The 18,790-nt window shown below is 48.8% G+C and overlaps 1 protein-coding gene across 2 annotated transcripts in view; it reads left to right on the forward strand.

The window, feature by feature from the left end:
• Window positions 1–200: 200 nt before the first annotated feature.
• MEIOSIN (meiosis initiator) overlaps window positions 201–18,790 on the forward strand; it is a 34,823-nt gene continuing 16,233 nt past the window's right edge. The window contains exons 1-3 of one of the 2 annotated variants that reach the window (XM_032178529.2): window positions 201–271; window positions 4,770–4,874; window positions 10,689–10,818. In XM_032178529.2, the coding sequence (XP_032034420.1) occupies window positions 201–271; window positions 4,770–4,874; window positions 10,689–10,818 (306 nt within the window). Of the gene's footprint in view, window positions 272–4,154; window positions 4,235–4,769; window positions 4,875–10,688; window positions 10,819–18,790 lie in introns of those variants that run through there. The other variant, XM_058428877.1, reaches the window with a different exon arrangement.

Here is an 18,790-nt window from a genome sequence, read left to right on the forward strand (position 1 = left end):
GCTACCACTCCTGGCCAAGGTTTAGCTGTTTAATTTGGGTCTCTGGGCCCATAATTTATTGGGGCTAGGGACTCTTATTTTGGAATCTCTGGGTGCTCAAAGGAGCATCATAGGGAAGATGAAGGGTGCCCATCAGGGTTCCTGCCCATCCTTCCTGCAATCCCAGAGGTCACTAATCCATTCTTTTTCTCTCTTTGCAGATGTTTGGTTCTAGCAGATACTTGGGTTCCTCTGAACAGCCCAGAGCTAATTCACTGGGTCCCAGTGACAGGTAAGGGCTTGCCCCATCTCTCTTATAACCCCAGCCACTCTCATTGAATAATAATAACAAAAACAGGCCGGGCGCCGTGGCTCACGCCTGTAATCCCAGCACTTTGGGAGGCCGAGGCGGGCGGATCACAAGATCAGGAGATCGAGACCATCCTGGCTAACACGGTGAAACCCTGTCTCTACTAAAAATACAAAAAATTAGCCGGGCGCGGTTGCAGGCGCCTGTAGTCCCAGCTACTTGGGAGGCTGAGGCAGGAGATTGGCGTGAATCCGGGAGGTGGAGCTTGCAGTGAGCCGAGATCACACCACTGCACTCCAGCCTGGGTGACAGAGCGAGACTCCATCTAAAAAAAAAAAAACAAAAAACCATTTGCTTAGCATTTGCCATTTGCTAGACTCTTTGCCAAACCTTTTGTTTGTATGATAACTGTTGATCCATACAACAATCTCATGAGGAAGTGTGTACAAAGATGCTTACCATTTTCCAGATGAGAGTACTCTGAGGTGATCGGCGAAGATCATTTCTTATTTATTTATTTATTTATTTATTTATTTATTTATTTATTTATTTATTTATTTATTTTTGAGACAGGGTTTCCCTCTCGTTGCCCAGGCTGGAGTGCAGTGGTGCGATCCCAGCTCACTGCAACCTCCGCCTCCTGAACTCAAGTGATTCTCCTGCCTCAGCCTCCTGAGTAGCTGGGACTACAGGCGCATGCCTCGATGCCTGGCTAATTTTTGTATTTTTTGTAAAGACAGGTTTTGCCATTTTCCCCAGGCTAGTCTTCAACTCCTGGCTTCAGATGATCTCTCTGTCTCAGCCTCCCAAAGTGCTGGGATTACAGGTGTAAGCCACCATGCCCGGCCCATTTCTTTTTTTATTTTTAGGGCAAAGATAACTTCTAAGGTCCTTGCAGCCTGTGACATTCTGAGTTTGTTTGTTTTCAGAGTTAGGGTCTCACCCTGTTGCCCACGCTAGAGTGCAGTGGTGGCATCATAGCTCACTATAGCCTCGGACTCCTGGGTTTGACCTGGGGCTTGATCCTCCTGCTTCAGCCTTCCGAACAGCTAAGATTACAGGCACATGCCACCACACCCAGCCAGTTTTTCTATTTGTTGTAGTGACAGGGTCTTGCTATGTTGCTCAGGCCTGTCTTGAACTTCTGGCCTCAAGTGATCCTCCTGTCTTATCCTCCCAAAGTGCTGGAATTACTAAGCCACCACGCCCAACTGACATTCTGAGTGTCTTTCTTTCTTTCCTTTTTTTTTTAAGACAGAGTCTGACTCTGATGCCCAGGCTGTAGAGTGCAGTGGTGCGATCTTGGCTCACTGCAACCTCCGCCTCCCAGGCTCAAGCGATTCTCCTGCCTTAGCCTCCCAAGTAGCTGGGATTACAGGTGCCCGCCACCATGCTCAGCTAAATTTTTTTTGTATTTTTAGTAGAGACAGGGTTTCACTGTCTTGGCCAGGCTGGTCTTGGACTCCTGACCTCGAGATCTGCCCGCTGGAGTGCAGTGGCGCGATCTCGGCTCGCTGCAAGCTCCACCTCCTGGATTCACGCCATTCTCCTGCCTCAGCCTCCCGCGTAGCTGGGACTACAGGCACCCGCCACCGTGCCTGGCTAATTTTTTGTATTTTTTTTAGTAGAGACGGGGTTTCACCATGTTAGCCAGAATGGTCTCAATCTCCTGACCTCGTGATCCGCCCGCCTCAGCCTCCCAAAATGCTGGGATTACAGGCGTGAGCCACTGCGCCCAGCCTTTTTTTTTTTTTGAGACGGAGTTTCACTCTTGCTGCCTAGGCTGGAGTGCAATGGCATGATCTCGGCTCTCTACAACCTCTGCCTCCCGGGTTCAAGCGATTCTCCTGCCTCAGCCTCCCAAGTAGCTGGGACTACAGGCGCATGCCACCACACCCAGCCAATTTTTGTATTTTTAGTAGAGATAGGATTTCACCATGTTGTTCAGGCTGGTCTCGAACTCCTGATCTCAGGTGATTCACCCACCTCGGCCTCCCAAAGTGCTGGGATTACAGGTGTGAGTCACCTCTTTCCTTTTTTTTTTTTTTTGAAACAAGGTCTTGCTCTGTCACCTAGGCTGGAATGTGGAATGCAGTGGTGCAATCCCAGCTGACTGCAGCCTCGACCTTCTGGGCTTAAACAATCTTCCCACCTCAGCCCCCTGAGTAGCTGGGACCATAGGCGTGCACCACCACGCCTGGCTAATTTTTGTATTTTTCGTAGAAATGGGTTTTTGCCATGTTGCCGAGGCTGGTCTCAAACTCCTGGGATCCAGTGATCCACTCAGCCTCCCAAAGTGCTGGGGTTACAGGCATGAGCCACCACGCCTGGCTCTTTCTTTTTAGACCGGGTCTTGCTCTGTTCCCCAGGCTGGAGTGCAGTGACAGGATCACAGTTCACTGCAGCTTTGACCTCCCAGACTGAAGCAGTCCTCCCACATCAGCCTCCCAAGTATGCAGGACCACAGGCACACGCCACTATGCTCAACTAATTAAAAAAAAAAAAAAATTGGCCAGGTGTGGTGGCTCACGCCTATAATCCCAGCACTTTGGGAGGCCAAGGTGGGCGGATCACCTGAGGCCAGGAGTTTGAGTCCAGCCTGGCCAACGTGGTGAAACTCCATCTCTACTAAAAATACAAAAATTAGCTGGGCATGGTATAATCCCAGCTACTTGGGAGGCTGAGACAGGAGAATCGCTTGAACCCAGGAGGCAGAGGTTGCAGTGAGCTGAGATCGTGCCATTGCACTCCAGCCTGGGCGACGAGAGAAACTCTGTCTCAAAAAAATATATATATATTGGACAGGGTCTCACTATGCTGCCTACACTGGTCTGAAAGTCCTAGGCTCAAGTGATCTTCCTGCCTCAGCCTCCAAAAGTGCTGGGATTACAGGCGTGAGCCTGGTGGCTTTCCTTTCTTTTATTCACGCATTCATTCATCTATCAAGCACCTACCAAGTGTAATGAATCTTATAGAGGGGATTTTCACAGCAGATTGGAGGTTGGATCAGATTTCTCCCTCCCTCCAAAGTCTGGATAAAGAAAAAATAAGGCCAAAGTTCGTGTTAACCTCTACCATCTCCCTCCGTGACTTTCCATCCAACTATCTCTTCATTAACTCCAAAATTAAGCATCTATGGAGTTATGTCCTGATAAACCCATGATAAATTGAAAATATTTTATGTCAAAAATGCATGGTTGATGGCTCAGGCCTGTAATCCCAACACTTGGCGAAGCCAAGGTGGGCTGATCACTTGAGGTCAGGAGTTTGAGACCAGCCTGGCCAACAGGGCAAAACCCCATCTCTACTAAAGATACAAAAATTAGCCAGGCATGGTGGTGACTGCCTATAATCCCAGCTACTCAGGTGGCGGAAGCAGGAGAATCACTTGAACCTGGGAGGCGGAGGTTGCAGTGAGCTGAGATCGTGCCACTGCACTCCAGCAACTGAGCAAGACTCAGTCTAAAAAAAGAAAAGAAAAGCATAGCTGATTGGGAGCTGTGGCCCAGTGTTGCTGCCCAGCACAGTAAGAGAAGTATGGCTTCTACTGAATTTGTATGGCTTTCACACCATCATAAAGTCGAAAAATGTTAAGTCCGACCATTGTAAGACGAGGACTGTGTGCTTTGTTTAGGTTCTCTACCTAGATACTATGCTCAGAAGAAGCACCATGACGAAAATGAAGAATGCCTATCCCGCTGCCCATTCCTCCTGGAATTTTAGACTTGCCCACAATTCATACTTTCATCCCCCTTTCTAGATGTGGGGGTCCTTGCATTGATAAAGACTCTTAGTTGCAATGAACGGAAACCTAGCAAAAACTGACTTAAGCATAAAAAGGGATTTATTGGATCATTTAAACAAAAAATTCAGGGATGTCGGCCTTGGCTGGTTCCAGGATGGAGGTTAAATGATGTTGCCAGGAATCTGCATCTCTTGGCTCTGGTATTGTCTGTTTTGGCTTCTGTCTCAAGCAGGTTCTCCCTTTGCTTTATTTATTTATTTTATCTTATTGTTTGTTTGTTTGAGATGGAGTCTCGCTCTGTCGCCCAGGCTGGAGTGCAGTGGCTTCATAGCTCAGTGCAACCTCCGCCTCCTGGGTTCAAGGGATTCTCCTGCCTCAGCCTCCCGAGTAGCTGAGATTACAGACATGTGCTACCAGGTCTGGCTAATTTTCTTGTAGTTTTAGTGAAAACGGGGTTTCACCATGTTGGTCAGGCTGGTCTCGAACCCCTGACCTCAAGTGATCTGCCTGTCTCGACCTCCCAAAGTGCTGGGATTACAGGCGTGAGTCATCGTGCCCAGCTGCAGGTTGTCCCTTTGGAAGGGCAAGATGGTTCTCAGCAGTTCCAGGTCCATATCTTGCCAACTCCGTATACCCAGAAGAGAAAGCCTCTTTCTAAGATTGATTGACTCTGATTGGCCAAACCTAGGATTACCACTCCAACCTTGAACCAATCACTGTGACTATTCTTGGCAGGACCTTGGTTTTGTGCTCCCTAGTGGAAGGGGAAGATAAGGTCAGCCCCTCTGAACCACATGGACTGAGAATGGAGGAGAAATTGTTGCTCAAAGGAAAATTAAGGTACTGTTAACAGAAAAGGGGAGATTGGATGTTGGTCAAGCAAAAACATAGCCCATTCTTAAACACCTCTTACCCCTAAAATCATTCTGACAGATGACTCTACACACACGCTTTCTTTTTTTTTTTTTTTTTGAGATGGAGCTTTGCTCTTGTTGCCCAAGCTGGAGTGCAGTGGCACAATCTCGGCTCACTGCAACCTCCGCCTCCAGGGTTCAAGTGATTCTCCTGCCTCAACCTCCTGAGTAGCTGGGATTGCAAGCGCATGCCACCACAGCCAGCTAATTTTTTGTATTTTTAGTAGAAACGGGGTTTCACCATGTTAGTCAGGCTGGTCTTGAACTCCTGACCTCAGGTCATCTGCCCACCTCGGCTTCCCAAGGTGCTGGGATGCAGGCATGAGCCACCGCACCCGGCCCCACACGCTTTCTTGAACTAACATTTCATGAACACTCCCTGTGTACCAGGCACTATATGAAACACATTCCAGACAAGATCAAGGTTTTCCTAGCCACCTCCATTTTGTAAAGGAGGAAGAAACAGGCACAGAGAAGTTAAAGCAGTTGCCCAAAATCACACAGCAAGTGGCGGAACTAGGATTTGAATCCCAGTCTTTCTGCTTCAAAAACTGGAGCTTATATATCAACCTTTATGCCACCTCCCAGGACTGTCCCCTACTTTGTTCCACTTTGGGGCAGCTCTGACTCTTACATCCCTACACACTATTAAAACAAATGAAGGGCTGGGCGCGGTGGCTCACGCCTGTAATCCCAGCACTTTGGGAGGCTGAAGTGGGCGGATCACGAGGTCGAGAGATCGAGATCACCCTGGCCATCATGGTGAAACCCCATCTCTACTAAAAATACAAAAAAAGCCGGACATGGTGGCAGGCGCCTGTAATCCCAGCTACTTGGGAGGCTGAGGCAGGAGAATCGCTTGAACCTGGGAGGCGGAGGTTGCAGTGAGCCAAGATCATGCCATGGCACTCCAGCCTGGGCGAAAAGAGTGAAACTGTGTCTCAAAAATAAATAAATAAATAAAACAAATGAAGGCCGGGCACGGTGGCTCACGCCTGTAATTCTGGCACTTTGGGAGGCCAAGGTGGGCGGATCACGAGGTCAGGAAATTGAGATCATCCTGGCCGACATGGTGAAACCCCGTCTCTACTAAAAATACAAAAAAATTAGCCAGGTGTGGTGGCACATGCCTGTAATCTCAGCTACTCAGGAGGCTGAGGCAGGAGAATCGCTTGAACCCAGGAGACAGAGGTTGCAGTGAGCTGAGATCGTGCCACTGCACTCCAGCCTGGACAACAAGGTGAGACTCCATCTCAATAATAATAATAACAATAATAATTAAGTAGGGTATGTTCAGGTTGATTAGCTCAGGGAAAAGGAAACTTGAGAATTAGGTTCATATGCCACTTCAGAAGTCTGAGATGATATCCCCAGACCTCTCAGTATTCATTAATTCAATAATTTTTTATTGAGCACCCACTAAGTGTTAAGCATTATTCCAGGACTTAAGGGATATAACCAGGGCAGCATTATGGCTTCTGTGGGCCCTATACAATTTTGCCTTCTTGATCCCCTTCCTCCATAGAAAAATATTAACGCAGGGTGCAGTGGCTCATGCCTGTAATCCCAGCACTTTGGAAGGCCAAGGCGGGGGGATCACGAGGTCAGGAGTTCGAGACCAGTGTGGCCAACATTGTGAAACCTGTCTCTACTAAAAATACAAAAATTAGGAGGTGTGGTGGTGGGCACCTTCAATCCCAGCTGCTTGGGTTGCTGATGCAGGAGAATTGCTTGAATCCGGGAGGCGGAGGTTTCAGTGAGCCGAGATCGCGCCACTGCACTCCAGCCTGGACAACAAGAGTGAGACTCTGTCTTGGGGGAAAAAAAAAAAAAAATATATATATATATATATATTAACAATTGCGGTTTATGATAGTATTGATATGAAGACATGTATACTACAGATGAGGTGATATTTATTTTTTGTTTTAATTTAAAAGGAATTAGAATATTTTCATGAGACCCTAAAAGTATCATGGGTTCCAAGTACTGTGCTTTCTGCATTTTATGGATAAATCGGCCTGGGACATAGCAATAAATAAGACAAAAACTCTTGCCCTGTGGCGTGTGCCTGTAATCTCAGCTACTTGGGAGGCTGAGGTAGCAGAATCACTCTAGCCCAGGAGGTGGAGGTTGCGGTGAGCCAAGAGCCCGCCACTGCACTCCGTCCTGGGCAACAGGGCAAGACTCTGCCTCAAAAACAAACCAACCCACCAACCAACCAACCAATTCTTGCCCTCATGGAGTTCATATTTATAATTAATAAATAAATAATGAAAGAAATGAGATTTCACAGCCTGTAGAATATAGAGAGACCCTGTCTCCAAAAAAATTTTTATTTTAAAATTTACTTTATTTTATTTATTTTTTATTTATTTATTTTTTGAGACAGAGCTTTTGCTCTTGTTGCCCAGGCTAAAGTGCAATGGCGCGATCTCAGTTGCTAACTGCAACCTCCACCTGCTGGGTTCAAGTGATTCTCCTGCCTCAGCCTCCCAAGTAGCTGAGATTACAGGCACCCGCCACCACACTTGGCTAATTTTTGTATTTTTAGTAGAGACAAGATTTCACCATGTTGATCAGGCTGGTCTTGAACTCCTGACCTCAGGTGATCCACCTGCCTCGGCCTCCCAAAGTGCTGGGATTATAGGTGTGAACCACCGCGCCCAGCTTAAAATTTATTTTTGAAAGTTTTTTGTAGAGTCAGGGTCTCACTATGTTGCCCAGGCTGGACTCAAACTCCTGGGCTCAAGGGGTCAACCTGCCTCGGCCTCCAAAGTGCTGGGATGACAGGTGTGAGCCACCATGCCCGGCCTCCTTTTACAAGCTTCTATAACACCAAGCAACACTTTTTTCTTTATCATGGCCAGCTTCATAGACATGTGACCTGGGCAGTCACATAGGCCCTGTGCTTAGGATGGTCCAATGTTTGGTTTAATGCTCTGCTCTCACCATCTTTTTGTTTTGTTTTGTTTTTGACACGGAGTTTTGCTCTTGTTGCCCAGGCTGGAGTGCAATGGCACGATCTCCGCTCACTGCAACCTCCGCTTCCCAGGTTCAAGCTATTCTTCTGCCTCAGCCTCCCTAGTAGCTGGGATTACAGGCATGTGCCACCACGCCTGGCTAATTGTGTATTTTTAGTAGAGACAGGGTTTCTCCATGTTGGTCAGGCTGGTCTCACACTCCTGACCTCAGGTGATCTGCCTGCCTCGGCCTCCCAAAGTGCTGAGATTGCAGGCATGAGCCACCTCACCTGACCTGCTCTCACCATTTTGAAATTCTCAATTTTTGAACAAGAGGCTCCACATTTTCGTTTACAATGGCCCCTGAACCCAGTAAATTATGTAGCTTTTTCTGGTCTTACTTGCAATTTTGTTTGTGTGACAATTTGATTAATTACTTTAGCCCCAACTGTACTGTAATCTCCAGAAGAAGGGGCTGTATTTGTTCTTGGTGTTTTTTGTTTTATTTTTCAAGACAGGATCTCATTCTTTTTTTTTTTTTTTTTTTTTTTTTTTTTTTGTGGGTCTCGGTGTTTGCCGGCTTGTGGGGGGGGGGGGGGGTTGTTGGTGGCCGCTGTTTGTTCTTTGTGGTTTGCCGTCTGGAGTGCAGTGGCGCGATCTCCGCTCACTGCAAGCTCTGCCTCCCGGGTTCACGCTATTCTCCTGCCTCAGCCTCTCCGAGTAGCTGGGACTACAGGCGCCCGCCACCACGCCCGGCTAATTTTTTGTATTTTTAGTAGAGACGGGGTTTCACCGTGGTCTCGATCTCCCGACCTCGTGATCCGCCCGCCTCGGCCTCCCAAAGTGCTGGGATTACAAGCGTGAGCCACCGCGCCCGGCCAATTTTTTTGTATTTTTAGTAGAGACGAGGTTTCACCGTGGTCTCGATCTCCTGACCTCATGATCCACCCGCCTCGGCCTCCCAAAGTGCTGGGATTACAAGCGTGAGCCACCACGCCCGGCCTAGGACAGGATCTCATTCTTTCACCCAGACTAGAGGATAATGGAGTGATCACGGCTCACTGCAACCTCAACCTCCGTGGCTGAAGTGATCCTCCTGCCTCAGCCCCCCAAGTAGCTGGGACTATAGGCACACACCACCGGCATGGTGGAGCGCATTTCTTTTTTTTTTTTTTCTTTTTTTTGAGACGGAGTCTCACTCTGTCGCCCAGGCTGGAGTGCAGTGGCGCGATCTCGGCTCACTGAAATCTCTGTCTCCTGGGTTCAAGCTGTTCTCCTGCCTCAGCCTCCCGAGTAGCTGGGACTACAGGTGCCAGCCACCACGCCTGGTCTAATTTTTGTATTTTTAGTAGAGATGGGGTTTCACCATTTTCACCAGGCTGATCTCGAACTCCTGACCTTGTGATCTGCATACCTCGGCCTCCCAAACTGCTGGGATTACAGGCGTGAACCACCGCACCCAGCTGGTGGAGCACACTTCTACAAAATATGAAAAAAATTAGCCAGCCAGCGATTCTCCTGTCTCAGCCTCCCAAGTAGCTGGGATTACAGGCTCCCACCACCATGCCCGGGGAATTTTTTGTATTTTTAGTAGAGACAGGGTTTCACCATGTTGGCCAGGATGGTCTCGAGCTCCTGAGCTCAAGTGATCCACCCACCTCAGCCTCCCCAAATGCTAGGATTACAGTCGTGAGCCACCATGCCCAGCCGAGACAACTTATTTCATGTCCTTTTTTATTAATTCACTTAGCAAATACACAGTGAGTCATCACAATATGCCAGACCCTGTTCTAGGTGCTAGGGGTACATTGGTACCCTCGACACAGGTGACAGCCTGGTGAAGTGATCAGAGGTGTGTGAGCACCGGGGTGAGGGGACCTTAGCAGAGCTACCTCACCCATCCTGTGGAATGATGATCAGTTGATGGGAGAGAGACAAAGAAGCAAAAGAGGACACCAGAATGGTCAGCTGGGGCAGGATGCAAATGATAAGCCACATTAGGAACTTTTCTTTCTTGAGATAGAGTCTCACTCTGTCACCCAGGCTGGAGTGCAGTGGTGTGATCTCAGCTCACTGCAACCTCCACCTACCGGGTTCAAGAGATTCTCCTGCCTCAGGCTCCCCAGTAGCTGGGATTACAGGTGCCTGCCACCACACCTGGCTAATTTTTGTATTTTTTATTATTATTTATTTATTTTTTTTTTTTTTGAGACGGAGTGTCACTTTGTCTCCCAGGCTGGAGTGCAGTGACGCAATCTTGGCTTACTGCAACCTCCACCTTCCGGCTTCAAGGGATTCGCCTGCCTCAGCCTCCCAAAGTGCTGAGATTACAGGCATCAGCCACTGCACCCACCCCACATTAGGAACTTAAACTTGATCCTTAACAATGGGATGGCACGGAGAGGTTTGAAGCAAGAGAGCGACATGGTCAGATTTGTGTTTCAGAAAGGTCACCCTGACTCTAGCAGAGAGTAGGGATGGAAGAGGCCAAATGGCAGGGTTGAGTGAACTATCAGGATGTTAACACATGGACTAGGGCAGGGTTGTGGGGTTAAAGAGAAGGCGACTGAAGAGGAGTGGGTAAGGTTTGGTGACTGACTGATGATAAGGGCTAAGGGAAAGTAACAAGTACGGATGATGCCTGGGATTCTGTCTTGGGTGTCCAGGGTGGGGTGCAGGCGGCCCTAAAATGAGTAACACAGACAGGAGGTTTGCGGGTTAGATGTGGAATTCAGTTTTGGATGTCCTAACCAAAACCAGCTCCTGTCCCCAAACAGGAATCAGAGGAACCAAAACCAGCTCCTGTCCCCAAACAAGAAGCAGAGAAAAAACCACACTAGCAAGCTGCAAGAGTTGGCACTGCTGCTGCCCATAGCCCTGAAGACGGGGACCAAGAAGCTCACAAAGGTACGGGGGCTAGAGGAGAGGGGCCAGATTTGGGAGGCAGGTCTTTAAGTAGCAGCAAGTGCGTCACCCTCTCCTGGGACATCTAGACAGATCCTTTCAGTGGCAGCATTCAAATGGGAATGGTGTTGCTCTGAATGGGAATTTCCGGGAGTCTGTGATCCCATAACTAGGTGCCTAGAGGATTCTTTTTTGCAAAGGAGAAACCGGGCTGGGGAAATAGAGATAGCACAAAGATCATTGTTCCAGGAATCAAATAGCCATGGGTTTGAGCCCTCTAGCTTCACAGCTGCAGAACTCTGGGCAGTTCCTCAGGCTACCCAGACTTTCTTTTTTTCTTTTTTCGTTTTCATTTTTTGAGAGGGAGTCTCGCTCTGTCGTTCAGGCTGGAGTGCAATCTCGGCTGATCGCAACCTCCACCTTCTGGGTTCAAGCAATTCTCCTGCCTCAGCCTCCCGAGTAGCTGGGATTACAGACGCCCACCACCACGCCCGGCTAATTTTTGTATTTTTAGTAGAGACAGTTTCACCATGTTGGCCAGGCTGGTATAAAACTCTTGACCTCGTTATCCTCCCACCTTGGCCTTCCAAAGTGCTAGGATTACACGCATGAGCCACTGTGCCCAGCCAACTTTCTAAGCTTCAGTTTTCTCAACTGTCAAAACGAGGGAAAAGAACTCTTGGAGCCGGACGCAGTGGCTCACGCCTGTAATCCCAGCACTTTGGGAGGCCGAGGTGGGCGGATAACCAGAGGTTAGGAGTTCGAGACCAGCAGTGCCAACATGGTGAAACAGCATCTCTACCAAAAAAGACAAAACTTGGGCAGGGTGCTGTGGCTCATGCCTGTAATCCCAGCACTTTGGGAGGCCGAGGTGGGCAGATCACGAGGTCAAGAGATCGCGACCATCCTGACCAACATGGGGAAACCCCATCTCTACTAAAAATACAAAAATTAGCTGGGCATGCTGGCACGTGCCTGTAGTCCCAGCTACTCAGGGGGCTGAGGCAGGAGAATCGCTGGAACCCGGGAGGCAGAGGTTGCAGTGAGCCCACATCATGCCACTGCACTCCAGCCTGGCAACAGTGCAAGACTCCATCTCAAAAAAAAATTAAATTAAAAAAAAAAAAGACAAAAGGTAGCCGGGTGTAGTGGTGGGTGCCTGTAGTCCCAGCTACTCAGGAGGCTGAGGCACGAGAATCACATGAACCTGGGAGGTGGAGGTTGCAGTGAGCCAAGATTGCACCACTGCACTCCTACCCAGAGACACTGTGAGACCAAAATGACAGTATAGCTATGACAGGCCCAGTGCATAGCATGCCTCAAGTAAATGTCAGTTTCCCCTCTAGCACCTTGTTTTGACCTATGGGTATCATCTCTATTAAGCAGGAATAGATAAGGTTTCCCTCTGTGTCCCCATAGGCTACTTCATAAATGCATATAGTGCTAAGCTAACACGTTGTGCCCAGTGGGACTACCTTAATATGAAATTCAGATCTTGAAGCCTTGGTAGGATGTTTTCCTGCTCTGTTTCCTCTCATTCATTCATCAACTCATTCATTCATCAGGCATTATGAAAGACTGTTGGATGCAGGCAGCTGTTCTGTTGCAATAGGGAGAGGCAAGGAAATTTGAGACTCAGCGCCCATCCCCTGGAAACTTAGAATCTGGTCAGGAAGATGAAGATTTGAATACAGGGGCCAGGCACGGTGGCTCACACCGGTAATCCCAGCACTTTGGGAGGCCGAGGTGGGTGGATCACCCACTCCTGAGGTCAGGAGTTCAGGACCAGCCTGGCCAACATGGTGAAACCCCATCTCTACTAAAAACACAAAAAAATTAGCTGGGCATTGTGGCGTGTGCCTGTAATCCCAGCAACTCAGGAGGCTGAGGCAGAAGAATTGCTTGAACCCAGAAGGCGGAGGTTTCAGTGAGCCGAGATCGTGCCACTGCACTCCAGCCTAGACAACAGAGCAAGAATCCATCTCAAAAAAAAAAAAAATTAGCTGGGTGTGATGACATGTGCCTATAATCCCAGCTGCTTGGGAGGCTGAGGCATGAGAATCACATGAGACTGGGAGGTGGAGGTTGCAGTGAACTGAGATCACACTACTGCACTCCAGCCTGGGCAGCAGAGCAAGACTCCGTCTCAAAGCAAAAAAAAAAAAAAAGATTTGGCTGGGCCCAGTGGGTCATGCCTGTAATCCCAGCACTTTGGGAGGCCGAGGTGGGTGGATCGCTTGAGGTCGGGAGTGTGAGACCAGCCTGACCAACATGGAGAAACTCTGTCTCTACTAAAAATACAAAAAATTAACCAGGCATGGTGGTGCGTGCCTGTAGTCCCAGCTACTCGGGAGGCTGAGGCAGGAGAATCACTTGAACTTGGAAGGCGGAGGTTGTAGTGAGCTGAGATCGCGCAGTTGCTCTCCAGCCTGGGCAACAAGAGTGAAACTCCGCCTAAAAAAAAAAAAAGATTTAAACACAGGAAAAACTGATCCCAGCTAGAGTGTGTGACTTGCCTGTAGAGAGGTTCAGAGGAGTGGGTGTTTGGGACAGATTTGCCTGACCCTGACCCTAACCCTGACCCTTATCCTGCCTACCACATCTGTCAACTACCAGGTCATGTGGATTCTCCTAAATCTCCCTCACTAGTAGGTACTTATATATATAAAGCACCTACTGCTATATTAAATCCCTGAGTTTCCTATGGTAACAAATCACCCCAGACTTCAGTGGCCTAAAACAACACAAATTTATTCTGCCTTTTTTTTTTTTTTTTTTTGAGATGGAGTCTCACTCTGTTGCCTAGGCTGGAGTGCAGTGGCGTGATCTCGGCTCACTGCAACCTCCACCTCCCAGGTTCAAGTGATTCTCCTGTCTCAGCCTCCCAAGTAGCTGGGACTACAGGCACAGGTCACCATGCCCAGCTAATTGTTTTTTTGTATTTTTAGTAGAGACAGGGTTTCACCATATTGGTCAGGCTGGTCTCAAATTCCTGACCTCAGGCGATCCACCCGCCTTGGCCTCCCAAAGTGCTGGGATTACAGGCGTTAGCCACCAAGGCCGGCCAAATTTATTCTCTTACGGTTCTGGAGTTCAAAAGTCCAATATCAGTCTCAGTGGCTTTTTCACTTGTTTGGTTATTTTGGGGTTTTTAGGTTTTGTTTTTGTTTTGTTTTGTTTTTGAGACAGGATCTCGCTTTCTCACCCAGGCTGCAGTGTAGTGGCTCGACCTCGGCTCACTGCAGCCTCTGCTTCCCAGGCTCAAGCAATCCTCCCACCTCAGCCTCCCAAGTAGCTGAGACTACAGGCTCATGCCACACTTGGCTAACTTTTTGTATTTTTGGTAGAGACAAGGTTTCGCCATGTTGCCCAGGCTAGTCTCAAACTCCTCACCTCAAGTGATCCGCCCACCTTAGGCCTCCCAAAGTTCAGGGATTACAGGCATAAGCCACTGCGCCTGGCCAGTCTCACTGGTTTAAAGTCAAGTTGTCAGCAGGGTTGGTTCCTCTTAGAAGCTCTAGAGAGTTTGTTTCCTTTCTCTTTGCCAACTTCTGGGGGCTGCCTGCATTCCTTGACTCATCATGGTCCCTCAAAGCCAGCATGGAAGCATCTTCAAACGTCTTTCCTGTCCTACCGCTTCTGTTGTCACATTGCCTTCCCTGCCTTTGACATTCCTGCCTCTATAAGATTATATGTGATTACACTGGGCCCACCCAGATAAACAGGAATAATCACGCCATCTCAAGATCCTTAACACGGCCAGTCACGGTAGCTCACGCCTATAATCTCAGCAGTTTGGGAGGCCGAGGCGGGTGGATCACCTGAAGTCAAGAGTTTGAGACCAGCCTAGCCAACATGGTGAAACCTCGTCTCTACTAAAAATACAACAAATTAGCCAGGAGTGGTGGCGCGTGCCTATAATCCCAGCTACTCAGGAGGCTGAGGAGGGAGAATCACTTGAACCCGGGAGGCAGAGGTTGCAGTGATCCGAGATCACACCATTGCACTCCAGCCTAGGCGACAGAGCAAGACTGTCTCAAAAAAAAAAAAAGTCCTTAACTCAATCGTATCTGCAAAGTCCTTTCTGCCATACAAGGCAACATATTCATAGGTTCTGGGGACTAGGACATGTACATCTTTGGAACTCTGGGGGGATGCATTATGCAGTCCACCATGGTGCTAAAAATATTTGAGGAATGTGAGTTTTTGGCATGAATAGGTGCTGGAATAGCCCTTGGGGAGCCAGAGATGACTATGACCCAGTCCCTGCCCTCGAGGAATGGCAGTCTCGTCAGGAGACTGGCAATATTTCATAAATGACCGGATGGCCACATCTCTTGGAATTTTCCCCAGGCCTCAGCCTACTTATTTACCATGTATCCTCTGCTGTCTTCAGAACCCCTCTTCTCCCGCCTCTTCATCCTTCCCTCAACTGCATCATGGGGTCCTGCTCCACAGACAACCCGCATCCCGGGGTCGTGGGACATGCTCAGTCCAGTGCTCCGTGCCATAGCGGGAGCTGTGATGAATTGCCTCTCCTGTGTTAGAGACTTGGGGTGCAGCTTCAATTCAGAGCGTCCTTCCTCACCACTCTGGCTGGTGAATTGCCCCCTGCCCCTCTGATCCTGTAGGTTCTCCCTCTGACCATGAACACCCCCAGCGTATCACTGCAATTACTTCCTTGTTTCCGACCTCCTTTAGGTGGAGTTCTGCGAGAGCCATAAAGGAGACATCTCTGTCCGCTTTGCCCACAGGGCCTAGCATAGAGCAGAGAGCAGTAACAACCGTTCCCAACTTACTGAGAGTTCCAGGTGTCAGACCTTGAGTGCTGAGTGTCTTGGATACATTTTTCTCATTTAACTCTCCCGCAAGGCTTGTGAGAGATGTATGGCTATGGTCATTTTTTGGTCTGAGGAAACTGAAGTGCAGAGAAGGGTCACATTGCCCACAGGCACAGAGTTGAGATGGAGAGAGAGAGAGAAAGAGAGAGGGAGGGATTCAGATGTGGCCAGGCACAGTGGCTCACGCCTGTAATACCAGCACTTTGGGAGGCTAAAGCAGGCAGATTGCTTGAGTTTAGGAGTTTGAGGCCAGCCTGGGCAATGTGGCAAAACTCTATCTCTACAAAAAATACAAAAATTAGCCAGCCGTGGTCCCCGCTACCCAGGAGGCTGAAGCAGGAGGATAGCTTGAGCCTGGGAAGTGAAGGTTGCAATGAGCCGAGATTGTACCACTGCACTCTAGCCTGAGCAACAGAGTGAGACCTCGTCTTTTTTTTTTTTTTTTTTTTTGAGACAGAGTCTCGCTCTGTAGCCCAGGCTAGAGTGCAGTGGCGCCATCTCGACTCACTGCAAGCTCTGCCTCCTAGGTTCACACCATTCTCCTGCCTCAGCCTCCCGAGTAGCTGGGACTATAGGTGCCCGCCACCACGCCCGGCCAATTAGTTTTTGTATTTTTAGTAGAGACGGGGTTTCACCATGTTAGCCAGGATGACCTCGATCTCCTGACTTCGTGATCTGCCTGCCTCGGCCTCCGAAAGTGCTGGGATTACAGGTGTGAGCCACCGCGCCTGGCCATGAGACCCCATCTTAAAAGAGATAGAGTCAGATGTATCTCACTCCAAAGGCTTTTGCCTTCAACCATTCTGTCACTCAAGGTTCAATAGATGTTTGTTGAATGACTGAATGAGCTCCCTTGGTTGGGACAGTTACAGGACCTGTTGATCTTACCTTCAGAAGGTCTTTGAGAGTTCAGACTCTGGTGTAGCCCCCAAGCTAACCTTTCTGAAGTTTCAATTACTGAGGCATCTGTCTTGAAATCTGGGATGATGCCCAATTACTTTCTACATAAAACCTTTATACTAGTAATAATAAATAACATTTATATATTACTTCGTGGTTTATAAGGACTTTTTCTTAGCAAGTGCCAACCATATGCTCCAAGCCTGGTATTAGAGATAATAACCTTAAAAAGACTGAGGCTGGCCAGGTGCAGTGGCTCACGCATGTAATGAGGCCGAGGCGGGCGGATCACTTGAGGTCGGTAGTTCGAGACCAACCTGGCCAACATGGTGAAACCTTGTCTCTACTAAAAATACAAAAATCAGCCAAGCGTGGTGGCACATTCCTGTAGCCCCAGCTACTTAGGAGGTTGAAGTGGGAGAATCGCTTGAACCCGGGAGTCAGAGGCTGCAGTGAGCTGAGATCGTACCACTGCACTTCAGACTGGGCAACAGACCGAGACTCCCTCTCAAAAAAAAAAAAAAAAGACCGAGGCCAGGTGTGGTGGCTCATGCCTATAATCCCAGGACTTTGGGAGGCCAAGGCGGGTGGATCACTTGAGCCCAGGAGTTTGAGACCAGCCTGAACAACATGGCAAAACCTCATCTCAATAAAAAATACAAAAAATTAGCTGGGCATGGTGGCATGCGCCTGTAGTCCCAGCTACTTGTGGGGCTGAGACGGGAGGATTGCTCGAGCCTGGGAGGTGGAGGTTGAAGTGAGCTGAGATGGTGCCACTCATCCTGGTGACATGTAAGACCCTGTCTCAAAAAAAAAAATAAAAAATATAACCAAAGTGGCTCGGGCCTGTAATCATTTTGGAGGCATCGTGCCTGGGAGGCGGAGCTTGCAGTGAGCCTAGATCACGCCACTGCACTCCAGCCTGGGCGACAGAACAAGACTCTGTCTCAAAAAAAAAAAAAAGCTAAAAAGACTATTGGCCGGGCATGGTGGCTCACACCTGGAATCCCAGCACTTTGGGAGACCAAGGCGGGCGGATCACAAGGTCAGGAGTTCGTGACCAGCCTAGCCAGCATAGTGAAACCCCGTCTTTACTAAAAATACAAAACATTAGCTGGGCCTGGTGGCCCGCACCTCTAGTCCCAGCTACTCAGGAGGCTGAGGCAGGAGAATTGCTTGAACCTGGCAGGCAGAAGTTGCAGTGAGCTGAGATCATGCCATTGCACTCCAGCCTGGGCAACATAGCGAGACTCTGTCTCAAAAAAAAAAAAAAGAAGAAAGAAAGAAAGGGTTGAGCACAACAGCCAGGGCTCGAGACAACGTGGGGCTGCTGGGGACCAGAGACACAGAGGCTCCAGGACCCCATTCCCCACCCACCCCAACAATTCTTCAGTCAGCAGAGACCTGTTCTGCTATCTAGCCCTCACTGCAGCCCAGTGAGACAGGGGCTGCAGCTACAGGCTGGAGTGCGGTGGCATAATCTCAGCTCACTGCAACCTTTGCTTCCTGGGTTCTAGTGATTCTCCTGCCTCAGCCTCCCGAGTAGCTGGGATTACAGGTGCGCCCAACCACACCCAGCTAATTTTTGTATTTTAGTAGAGATGGGGTTTCACCATGTTGGCCAGGCTGGTCTCGAACTCCTGACCTCAGGTCAGGTGATCCGGCCGCCTTGGCCTCCCAAAGTGCTGGGATTACAAGCATGAGCCACTGTGCCTGGCCAATATAGGCCGTTTTTGAATCCCTTGTTATACTCTTTTATTTATAATGCTTATCACACAGACTCTGCTGGGTGATTTCACATACCCCAATTTATTTAGTTCTAATGATAATCATCTGACCTGGAATTAATATCCTCACACAGATGAGAAGAACGAAGCTCAAAGAAATAAAAATGCCCTGTTGCCAATACACAGCGGGAAGTGGCAGATTGGCCCCAGGTTCTCCAAAACCAGTGTCCTCTCGGCTGGGTCACCTCTGTCTCTTAGATCACAGGGTTAGATTATAGCTTCCTTCTTTTCTTTTTTTTTTTTTTTTTTTTTTTTTTTTTTTTTTTTGAGACAGAGTCTCGCTCTGTCGCCCAGGCTGGACTGCAGTGGCATGATCTTGGCTCACTGCAACTTCCGCCTCCCGGGTTCACACCATTCTCCTGCCTCAGCCTCCCAAGTAGCTGCGACTACAGGCACCCACCACCGTGCCCAGCTAATTCTTTATCTTTTTAGTAGAGACAGGGTTTC

Source organism: Hylobates moloch, unplaced genomic scaffold (assembly GCF_009828535.3).
Source record: "Hylobates moloch isolate HMO894 unplaced genomic scaffold, HMol_V3 SCAFFOLD_15, whole genome shotgun sequence".
In the NCBI taxonomy this organism is placed as follows: Eukaryota; Metazoa; Chordata; class Mammalia; order Primates; family Hylobatidae; genus Hylobates; species Hylobates moloch.